Raw genomic sequence first — 12,504 nt, 5'->3', positions numbered from 1 at the left:
GGGTTTTTTTTCTTCCAGTAGAAATAAATTCAGTAACTACAGGGGCATAGGAGCTGGCCATAATTTTTATGTGATTCACCTTAGGTGTTCTCTGTGTAATTAGCTCCTCAAAGAAAACCAAAGTTTTTTTAACTGAAAGGGTGCCAAGTTTTATTAGGCTAACAGTTTGGATAATTAACACTTTAAGTATTGCAAACTCAGAGAATAGGGAAAAAAGAAGAAAAGGGAAAATTTTTCTACAAGGTTTTCTCTGCCCACATTGCAATTGTGAGTGTACTGTTGCTTCTACTTGCTCACAGTTAATTCAGTGCCTTTAAGCCTTGAATTGCATGAAGAAAGCTTATGTTTCTGTGGAAGACAGCAGGAATTTCCTTGAAATTTTGGAAGTTGTATTCTTTTGCTATGGAATACTTTTAAAGAGCTGTTTAACTTTTGTGTTTTGTTTTCTCCAAATCTCCACATCTGTGATTTCTCCAGTGATCATTCTAGTGACTTCTAAAATTTTGATTAAAAGAAAATTCTTTCCAAGGTTTCCTTAACATAATCATAATTTTTATCAATGATAAAAATACATAAATGACAAAAGATATGGAAGAGTATTTCAGTATTCTTCTGTTAATTTTATTTAAATTAAGGGTAAATGTTCTATCTTGGATTTTATTTTTTTCCATTTCATACTTTTGCGTGGTATTTTCAGCAGGGAGTAACACTTTGAGATGGGGAAACAATTATTTGACAAAACTGCTAAATGGCTGAACTGCTTTAATTGATTATGCAGATTTATATCTTTCATTCATCATGTATAACATCTTTCAGCTGCAAATTTGATGGTATCTGTAAATATTAATGAATCAACTTCAAACATAATTTTGAAGTTGGCAAATATTAACAAGGGAAATTGGGGCCTGGTGAGACTGACTTGTAAAATTTGCTCATTAAATCGATACAGAGCCTAAAATATTCTTTGATTTAATTCTTTGGTTGCTAGATCACATTGTATCTAATCTAGATATAATGAAAGATGGTAGTTAAAAATATTCTGATTGAGTGATTGATCTTTGTGGATAATCCATGATTAGCTAAATAACAAGTAGAAAATGTGGTACTTTAAAAGAGAACATTAGATTCTTTCTCACTGTTATGATAAAGAGTAAATCAAAAGGAACTTGTTCTTACAGAATGTGAAATTAAAGGGACTTGGTTTTTTTCTTTCAAACAGTTACTAATTTCACTGGCTGCTGGAATAGTGGAATTACGTGTTAACCTCCAACCTCCATGATGCAATTGTGTTTCATTCCTGCTGTCACGGAGAGGGTAAGCCCTTCTTCGTGTGTGTTACCAAGACAGGACTTTTTTTAAAATTTACTGTAGTCTCTGTGTGACCGATAAAATACATTGCACATTTGCATGTTATGCCTTTTAGAATAGTATTTTTTTACACACCAAAAGCTGTAAAAGTTTTTTTTATTTCATGGAATCACATCATAGCTTGCTTTGGAAAGTTTCTTTGGGGATCTTCTAGTCCAATACCAGTGATCAAAGCAGGGTTGATTGGAGTGCATTGCTTGGGTCTTTGCCCAGCTTCCAGGGATGGAGACTTCATGGACACCTCTTGCTGCACATTCACCAGTGTGACCACGGGCTGTACTAAATACAAGGAATTTGTTACAATGTAACATGCTGTATAAAATAAGCTGTCATGGGAGCTTTTAATAATGAACTGTTTTTTTGATCATGAAAAACAAATAACTAGCAAGTATCCAAGAGTTTTCTTTTTCTAGATATTCTGAATCAATCTTTTCTATTTTTTCAAAAAATTTGCATCAAACACTTGTATTTATTATAACCACTTTTGTTTTGGTTTTTTTTTTTTTGAGGAATCATTTCCATTAACCTCTGATTGATGTGAAACTTCCTAATTATGTGGGTTTTGGTTTTGTGTTTTGTGGGTAGCTTTTTTTTTTTTCTTTTCTTCTTCTTAATGGTGAATATTTAGACTTGCGCAGGATAAAAATCCAGAAATTTCTTGGATAATTTCTACCATTTTGAACAGCAAGGAGATAATGTAAGGAATAATGTAAAGGAATAGAATAAAATAGAAGTAATATTAGAAATTCTTTTGGGTTGAAAGAACTAAGACCTTGTTCAGTGCCTGAAAGATTATTATTCTTGATAACAACTCAGGTATTTGTAATAGTTAGAGATCACTGATGGAGGAGGAGGAGGCGGCTTATAGGAAATAATTGCATATATTCCTTAATTACTTTTCTACATGATTTTGATTAAACTTAGACTTGTGAGGGAAATAGCACTTAGTATTCTCTCAGCTTCAGTTTTTCTGCTACACACCACCTTAAGGCCTTGGAAAAGGCAGTAGCCACCTTGGTTTGGTGATTTCTGTCATGTCTTCACTGATTGTCAGTCACTGTGGGAAATTTATTGATGCTACTTCAGTTGCAAATGCAACAACTTGAGCTGTTGATCATCTCTTAGTTTGTGTTCTGTGTGTTGAATTTTTATCCTGTTGATTTATTTTTGTTGCATCAGTAAATATTGACTTCCTAAAAGAAGAATAAATTTGGCACAAGATTACTAATTGGTCATTCTGAGTATTTGTCCTCTGCCTTCCATTCTGAAGGTGTTTTCATTTCAGATTTTTGCAAAGTTGTTTTCAGGTATAAAATGCTATGCAGTTAAATTGAAAATGGTTTCTGTGCTCCTCAGCTGAGCATTTTACATCAAATACACACTATAAACTCCAAAATAATATCAGAATCTTCCCTTACATTCCCCTGCTTTGAATGTTTTGTTTGTATTGTAATATGTATTCTGCCGAAGCTTCTAAATGGATCTTCAGATGACTCTTCTCAAGTTGATAACCTTGCTTTTAGAGTTGAGGTTTTACTTCCTCAAGTCCTAGCAATTCACATCCTTTATAATCTCTCTAAGTCTGAAAAATCATCAAGCTTCTACATTCAGTGGCAGAACCTCTTTAGCGAAATTTCAGGAAGGATCAACCACGTTTGTCATTCTCCAAAGCTTGTTCTGCTTGGTTAAGGTTTTGTTTTCTAACCAAATGAGCGAGCCTGTAGCTTTCACACAGTTAAGGAAGTTCCTCAGTACCATGTCTTCCTTCTCAAATGTTTAATTTGAGAATAATCTGCAGACTGTATCAGATGCATGGACCATGTTCATTCACATACAATAATAAGGGACTGTATGAAGAGAATATCATGCAAATTGCTCAGAGCAACCTGCACAGATATAAAATTGGAGTTTTACAGAAAGAAGCAGTAGTAAAGAGGGAGTTGTGGATGTATGAGTAAATAGTGAGCAAGTCTAATGGTTACGTCAATTTATGGCCTCTGATACATGTGAATAGAAGTTAAGGAAAAAGAAATAAATTTTTACAATAATTGAGTATATATATATATATATATATATGTGGAATACTATGATTTTATTTCCTTGTTCCAGAAAAAAGAGGAAGTGGATAGTTTTTATGGGAAAAAAAATAACTAAAACAGTGAGCTTGACTAGGAAACTAAATGAACTTCATTTTGGATACTTTTAGAAAATAAACTTTAGTGCATGCTCTGTGAATGGATTTCTGGTCTCTGATTGTGGAAAACAATAGATATAATTTGTATGGTAATAAAGGTAATTAAAAAGTTATAGATGAATGAAATGCTTTCCAAATTGTTTCCAGTCACAATTCTAAAAATGCTTGCAACTAAATGGGAAAATGTCTCTTGGGATTGATATCTATGAATGCTAGAATTAGAAATAATTACCAGTCCTGGCTTGATCACAGTAAGGTGCAAAACATGGGGACAAATTTCAAAGAAATGATGATTAACAAGGTAGAGGTAGATAAAAATGGGAAATTAGATAAATGCAACATAGATTTGTTATCAAAGATTTTTTGATCTGTATTATTCTGGGTTTACTTACTGTTTCAATGAAGTCAGTTTCCCAATGAAACACAGTTGGGGAGATAATGTGTATGTATCCTTTTCAGCATTTCTTGGCACATAGAAAGTTCTGTATTGAGTGAGAGAAATTGTGGATGAAAAATAGAATCATTTGTTGGAAAAGGAAGTAGCTGAAGGGATGAAGTGACAGGGACTTGTGCCGCAAGGAAGAGTATCAGCCTGGAGGAGAGGCTGTGGATTACATGTGTTATTCATCTTGGATGTTTTCAGCAGTGAGAATGTCACAAAAATATAGTAGTTTATAATGAAATATAGGTCACAAATCAGAGGAGGGTTCTGATGGGGTCAGAAAAATGTACAATTATTTTTTACTTGGGATACTAGAGTGGTAGAATGGGATAAAGTGTAATAACATAAAAGTAAAAAGATGAAAAATAAGAATTTCTGTATATAAGATAGGAGCTTATGAATTTGAAGAGAGACAGATGCAAAAAGGTTTGAATGTATTATGTCCTTGCAAAATGGTTGCTGACTGCCAGAGCAATGCAGGCATGAAAAGAGAAATCCTGTTTTGGGATACATCACAGTAGGCAGGTCCAAGAGAGAAAAGCAAATATTTGGTTCATACAAGACTCCAGCAATGCCTTGTGTGTTACATGTAGAATTCTGATTGAATTACTGTGTAAGAACTTCATAAAGAATGCATTGCATACACCATGAATAATATTTGTAAGGTTTGCTTACTTTTATCGAACACTACAGAAGGATTTACTTGTTACTTTTGTCCTTTGATCCTTAGTTTTATCTTAATATCCTAAAAGGATTATTTCCTTAGGCTCTAATATTTTGTCAGAGGCTGTACCATCACATTATTCTTAAATAGGAACTAGAATCAGAAAGTTGGTTTTAATTTTCGTTTTTATGAGAGCACAACAGGCTAACATTACTTAGAGTAGAATGCTTTCCTAAGAAGGTAATTTTTGTTACTGAAATCTTAAAAATACAAAATCTTAAAAATACTTATATAAATTTACTTTTAAGGGAAACTAACAGTGTTGTGAGAGTTCAATCTAAGTTGTATATCTGGTGTAACATGCTTTTTGAGTGTGTCACAATTAGTGGTAAGTCATTGTGACAGCTCTTAGACTGGAATGAATTTCATGTTCTGTACATTGTATAACTTTAGGTTATATACATGTGTTAAAATACAGTGCTGTAAATGTTAGCTATAGTGGTGTGTGTGCTTTACTTCATGAGTAATTTTCTCCTTTTCAGCTTACATAAGGTACACTTTCTTTGAGTGAATCTAGGCCAGTAGGTGGTTGAGCCAAAAGTAGACTTGCTTAGTTTGCTTTGAATTTAATCTAAAATAACTTGAAACAGTACATTGCCAAGAAAAATCATAATGCTGTTCTGGGGCTGTAATTCTGTAGGAAGCAAAAATACACAAGGAGAAAATACACACTGCATGACTGAATTTACTATTGAAAACATGTTTGAAATAGTACATGAAAAAGAACTTTATTTAAGTCACATAAGATGCCCATCCATTTGAAATTACATAGTATTGGGCTATTCAATTTTCTAATTTTTAAGTACCTTTTAAAGGTTTAAAATAACTTGAAGGCTTTATGGTAGCAAGGTGAAGAAAGGTAGTATGTTTTGGGGTTTTTTTATTAATCATTTTTGCTATAGCAAAATAACTTCAACATGGATGCACATTATTTCTCATTAAGTTATTGGTGCTACACTTTAGTCTCTTTTTTTAGTTATCATTTTAATCAAGTCTCTTTCATGTTTCATTTAGTTGTTTTTACTCAGTCATTCAGTGCATTCCATTGCATTGAAGCAATGTTTTTTAACCAAATTTTTCTTGTTATTTGGCAAAAAACCATTTTCATATTCTTAAAATCAACTGTGGCTTACGGGTGTAGTATGCACAATTTAATTTGCTAATTAAGGCTTGAAGTGGACCTTTATTTTTAGGTAAATATTCTGTCTCCTCTTCATGGAGTCTAAATAAGTTTGTGACACTAACCACATTTTTTTGTTATGCACTTACAATAAATAAATTTAAACTTGAGTTCCTTTCTCACAGTGTTATTTTTCATTCAACTGATTTATTGAATATTATGTAGTCCAAATAATTTATGGTAGCCACTACTTACCTATTCTGGTTCATTAGATAATGCTGCACATTTTGTAGTGACTTTTTGTAATAGACCTAAAAGATTAAATTAAACCTGCGAAATAGCTTACTGTCTGTGATACTTTCAACTTAGCATTTGCTTTTAATGTTACTTCATTCTTATTTTACAAAACCTTTTCCCAATATTGGTTTGATGTCTTTAGTGCCTTAAGTAACAAATCAATTTGTAAGGAGTGATAGAGAACTCCTGCATTTAAAAACAAAAAGCATTCATTTTAATCAACATCAATGGGCTGTTTTATTTCTCATTATGTTGAGAAAATTTTATAGATGTCTGTAGTCTGTTCATCTTCTCTCTTAGGGAGCCAGGAGACCTTTTTAATTTGTGTATGGAAGATTTTGCACTGCTAATGTCATAGCAATTTGCTTTATTTCACGGCAGCTAAAGTTGTGTCTACAGCCATGCCTTCAGGAGTGACTGAAGGTTGCCAATGTCACTGTGGCACCTGCAGCCCCACACTGATACTGGCACTAGAGCTGGCTTTGATTTCCTGCACTGATGGAAGCTCCTTCTTGTCCTGAGCTTTGCCTTTCCATCCTTGCCTAGCACCTGTGGTTGGCATTTCTGTGGTTGGTAGCTGGACTCTTATAAATGGAGATGATTTACCTGAGGGATCAGGTTGAAAAACCCTCTTAGCTGTGTGTAGTGATGAAATTTGTAAAGAAAATTAGTTTGAAAGATTACCCTAGAGCTGCTGGGGTGAATAGAGTAATACATTCTTTTTCAGTCCATATATCCAGGCTAAGCCTTTTGAAAGAGATATGAGATTTTTTTTTACATTTTTTTAGATAGTAACATTGTAAGAATGTAGCCAGCCATTCTCAGGATCTTCTAGAAAGGAAACAAGAACTAATCTAAAATTTAAGGAAAAAAATAAGCTAATTGCCAATATATTATATTTTGATGTGCTTATGCCCTGGAAAATGCCAGGGTATGGGTAAATCTAATCAAACGTAAGACAAGAAATCATAGTAGATCTCAGGGGATAACTAACTACTAAATTAAAACCATGGCTTTCTCTGGTAAAATAAAAGTAACATAATATTCACAGATAAAGGACCTTCACTATATAATTATAACATAAATTTATAATAACACTGACAAGTGCTATTTAGATATTTTTCTGTCTCCTGCTTAATAAAATATATTTATTGGTGTTGCTCTGCCCCACCTTTTGGGTTTGGTGGACTTTTATTTAGATATTCGGTGTCAGATGGTGTTAATAACCATGTTACGATCCATGACAGGTTTGAATTGCTGCATTTGTGGGCTGCTGCTGTGGCTTTTTTCCCTAACTCAAGGATCATACTTTCAATCTTGCCAGTCTTGAGCTTCTTTTACAGTATGAAACCTCATAAATAGCTGTAGAAAATTAAACAAGTAAAATATTGACATTATATCTTGGCTTTCTGTCAGGCAGATAGCTGTGGGATACATCTGCATGTGGAGATCTTTCAGAAACCTGAGACAAACTATAAGAATTGAACAGTTTTAAAAATGTGAGGATTTTTTCCTTTAATTTGATTTATCTAAAGATCTTGTGTGAACTTTGAAATAATGATCACAGAATGACAGAATGGTTTGGTTGGAAGGAACCTTAAAGATCATCCAGTTCCAACTCCCCTGCCATGAGCAGGGATGTCACTCACTAGATCAGGTTGCTCAAAGTCCCATCCAGCCTGGCTTCCAACTCTTCCAGAGATTGGGCATCCAGGGATACTGGATGTCTCATCCCTGGAATGTCAAATACTGTGACAAAATGTCAAATACTTGACTCTGTTCATTCGCAGAACAGTATGAAATGAAAGAATTAATGTGAAAGTCATATTACAGCACCAAGTTGATACTTAATTGTTGTTGGAAATCACGTATAATTAGATGTACCACATTTGAAACACAGGCTTTTTAATGTTTTTTTTCAGAATGTTCTTCCTATTCATTTGTTGTTTGACATCTGTATTTTGTATTTAACTGTACTGTGACTTAACTTATGAAGAGAACAATGACATCTTCAGAGATTTATAGCAACCTGATAAAACCTGTGAGGACTTTGTTGCATTTAGGCCAATGCTGAACTGATATTTCATGGAATTACTAATCACAGCTAAAGCTCATTCCTAATGGGCCTCAAAGGTCATCTATACACAGCTCTACACACTGATCTGCTACACACTGATTTTTTCCCCATTTTTGATTTTTTCCTCATTAAACATCTTGATTAACTCCAGTTCACTGCTATCAGACTTCTCCACCTCATGTTTCACCTTGTTTTCCAAGACTTATGAATATATCAAGCTGTATGAACTCTGCCATGGGTGCAGAGAAGTCCCTGCTCACTCTTTCCCCTTACACTGATTGCCTGGTCGTACTGCATGTTTCTTCTCTTCTAGTGGGGTGGGGACTCACATGGTGATCTTTCTTCTTCCATTCAGCTTAGGTTTCTTGGAACATTTTGGGCATCTTGTTGAATGCCATTTGAAAATCCATATTGACTGAATCAATTACATAACAATTAGAACCGGTTCTGTTGTGCCTGTATGTTTGTTTACATCCTCAGAACAGCTTTAATAAATTTATGGGGCACAATTTGTCTTTCTAAAAGTAATGTTAGTACTTTTTTTACTTTGATTACTTTCATCCTAATGTCTGCAGATTTATTTCATCTTATTATTTCTGCCAGTTTTGCTGACATAAATGTATTTTTTCCTGGCCTATAATTGCAGGGTTCCTTGCTGTAGCCCTTGGAAATAATTCCGTTTACTTTTTTAATTTTCCATTCCCCTGCTACAAAGTTGTTATAAGTAAGGGGTTGCACACCTCTGTTAATAATTAAACTATTGCATTCTTTAACTTCTTTAGAACAGCTGGAAGAGTACCATCCGTTCCTGATGACTTCTTATGTCAATTTTTTTGATTTTTGATTGTCTAATCTACTAACACTGTTGTTTGAGACAGACAAACATACTGCCTGTGAAAAAGATACCTGATTTGTGAGTCTGCTTAAGTCCATGTTTTATGAGAAACAGATTGCAAAAAAATAAACTCAGTATTTTGCTTTCAAAGTACTCTATATAAACAATTGTGTCCCATCTTATTAGTCATAACTGGATTTTTTTCCTCTTTTAAACGTATACAAACTACCCTTCTTCTCAAGATAACTAAAGAAATTTCTCAGCATTTTCAGTGCTGTTGAAAACACTAAGCATTTTCAATGTTAGTTATTGTATCTGGAGGTGTGTGCTCCAGGCATATTTCCATAACTGGATGAGTTTGGAAGTTATTGCATTTTGGGAAGATTTTGCTCTAGAGTTTAAATGAGTTGGAACAGAATTAAATAATTAAATGAAATTAGAAAGTAGTTAAGGTGAAAGAAGGATCAAACAGAAAAGAATAATTTGGAAGAAGGTAGATGTGGATGGTATCTCAGAGGAAACACAGTGGATTTAGAGATTTGTGAGTTCAAAAAATGGGTTACTTTGAAAATTGAGTCAGAATGGCATATATGTGCCCTTTAGAAAAGGTAGCAATGTTACATCCTGAGAAAGGAGAGGGGAGAAATACTTAAAGAAAATTCTGAACATGCTGTCAGTTAAAATTTGATCTAGAAAGATGAGGAAATTTTCCCTAATTGAATGATGTTTTGCCAAGCAGAAAATTAGTTGAGGTGATTTTGCATTTTTTAAAATGGCGTGGTGGTTTTTTTGTGAGGGACGATATGACCTTTGGAGCACTTTTTTTTTTTCGTTTAATAGTTTTAATAATAACTTGTCAAAATGGGTTTGATAGTTTTGAACCAGCAGAGAAGTGTTTCTAAAGTCATGCTTGATTTTTAAATACTTGCAAATAGCAGAATAGACAGTTAAAATGGCTATAATTCATTTGTTAGAGTAGCAATCATAGATAGCAAGATAAAAATGAAGAATAAAGTTAATGAAAGTGAAAAGATGTATTTGTAGTTGAATAAAAGCGATTTGTTGGTAGTAAAGGAAAACATCAAGTTTACACAGTGACTTTTAAGTTATTTTAATGTCTGAAATGACACATGAAATGGTAAATATTTCTCTTATAAAAAGCAGCATTTCTTCTAGCCATTTCAAAGCCAGGATTAATTGCATATTCTTTGTCATTCATTGGTGAATTCAGCATAGTGTTCTGTGGAAAGTTAAAAGCTTTTTTCTTTGTCTCTGTGACAGAAAGTAGTAATATTGTCTATTGTCATTCTTGAATGTTAATGTCAATACACTTAGCTCAGTTTCAGTCCACTATATTTTTACATGTCAGAATTATAATGTCTGATTTTTTTCCCCCACAGAATATAAATGAAGAATGATGCAATATTCTTTGTATGTACAACCTTATAAGAATCTTCTTTAAGGAGCTGCAGTAAGACAAACACTGAAAACAACTTTTCCCTGGTACAATGTGTTGAAGCAGAGGAACTGGAATTGTCCACCTTTGTCCAAGCTTGGAAAATGTTTGCTATTTTGTGAGTGGAAGCATCTCTGGAGTGAATTGACTTCTGAAAATGCGGCCATGGACTGGTTCCTGGCGTTGGATTATGCTCATCCTCTTTGCTTGGGGAACTTTACTCTTTTATATTGGTGGGCACCTGGTACGAGACAGCGAGCACCCGGATCACTCCAGTCGGGAATTGTCCAAGATCCTTGCTAAACTGGAACGGTTAAAGCAGCAAAATGAGGACCTAAGGCGCATGGCAGAATCTCTCAGGTAGGATCGCAAAGTAATTAAAGCTGTTCAGAAAATGTTTGGAATATGAAATAATAGAATTTAAATTGTAAGGGTTGTTTGTGGGAGTTCTTGCAAAATTATATTTCACATTATTTACAAGTATATATAAGTGCTATAAGTAGCTGAAAATATATTGCAAAACCTTTAAATAAACAATATACATTTAGTTCTGGTCTAACCTAATCATCACTTAAGAGCCACTTAATGGTGTGGAAGTTGCTGTCACAATAACAGAGTTCTGTAGGTGATTCACCCCTCAGTGCCAGCTTTAAACAAGTGCAGTTATTATGACATTCATACAAATTAGAACATCTAGTTCTTTATACTTCTGCATGCAGTAATTGGAAGAGCTCGTTTTAAAATTGCTGAAAACATTTGTACAGCTTGTTGAAGATAAATGCTGACTTGCTGAAGATGATCTGCAATAGATTGCTGCATTATACAAATTCTTTTATCTAAGTTTTCTCTCTTGGCTTGCTGCTAAACTTGTAGAAATACTTGTAAAACAGTAGGATCATCTCCTTTTTTACAATTACACAGTCATTGAAATATAACCCATTCAAATTACACAGTGACTAGAAGAGAGTAAATGATTTTACTGGTGACAGGGTACTGTTTGCCTCTCAAGAAGGAGGCAGTAGAGACAGGAGATGATACATAGAGGCTAAACTATATTTTAGGCAGTGATGTTTTTTCTGAATACCTTTCTATATTTCACTAACTTTATCTATATTCCAATAAATATTACATTTTTGGTGGGCAAGTTTTTAATAATAGCTTGTATTGTTGATAATTTCCCATGATTTATAAAACTAAAACCAGCAGTTTATATCTACTCTAAACATGCTACAGTATTCCAACATTCCTTCTCTATGATTCCATTAATGGTGCCAGGATGCTGGAATTAGATGAAAAACCGTGTTGACTGGACTCTGTTCAGCTTTTTTGTAACTTGTTGTTTAACAATATTTCTGAGACCTTTCCTGAGAGTGTTTGTATGTCATATCTGCAGGAGAATCTGAAATTCTAGCATGAGAAATCCCAAATGAGTAGCAGTTGAATAGTCACACATGTCCAGGTTCAGCAGTCAGCAGGCTCTCCAGGAGGGAGCCAGCTTGAGACTGAAAGATCAGCAGGCATAGCTTTTGCTGGAAGTAATCTGAGATTGGTGAAGTACTGGACTTTGAGGGAAATGAGGCATGACAATATAGGGCCTTTTCATTATTTTTACTGTGTCAAATCCATGGTACTGTTTACACAGAAACATCATAAATAGGTTTTAGAAATATCCTGGTCAACCTGTATTATTGAAGTATTAAATCGTAATGTGGTACAGAATTTCAGTATCTCATTTCTTTGTTTGCCAGATAGAATAAGCTGTGTGGAAAATACCTGTTAGCTTTAAAACTGTCCCATTTGTAGTTTTGTAGCAGTGTGTCTGCTTAAAATGAGGCACTAACCAGCAGTCCTCTCCTGGAAGAGATCACTGCTGATGATCAATGTATGTGAGCATACATTGTAGAAACAAAACACCTCTTAACTTCAGAAGTCCAATTAGATGGAAAACATTACTTTTGCTTCAGTTTACATCTTAAAGTAAAGACATGATT

The 12,504-nt window shown here is 34.0% G+C and overlaps 1 protein-coding gene across 1 annotated transcript in view; it reads left to right on the top strand.

The window, feature by feature from the left end:
• The first annotated feature begins 1,219 nt into the window (after positions 1-1,219).
• Positions 1,220-12,504, top strand: part of FUT8 (fucosyltransferase 8) — a 66,221-nt gene continuing 54,936 nt past the window's right edge. The window contains exons 1-2 of the mRNA XM_063398381.1: positions 1,220-1,314; positions 10,458-10,873. Coding sequence (XP_063254451.1) covers positions 10,671-10,873 — 203 coding nt within the window. The 5' untranslated portion in view covers positions 1,220-1,314; positions 10,458-10,670. The remainder of the gene's footprint in view (positions 1,315-10,457; positions 10,874-12,504) is intronic.

Source organism: Prinia subflava, chromosome 5 (genome assembly GCF_021018805.1).
Source record: "Prinia subflava isolate CZ2003 ecotype Zambia chromosome 5, Cam_Psub_1.2, whole genome shotgun sequence".
NCBI lineage: Eukaryota > Metazoa > Chordata > Aves > Passeriformes > Cisticolidae > Prinia > Prinia subflava.
This window is presented reverse-complemented; position numbering and strand designations above follow the sequence as displayed.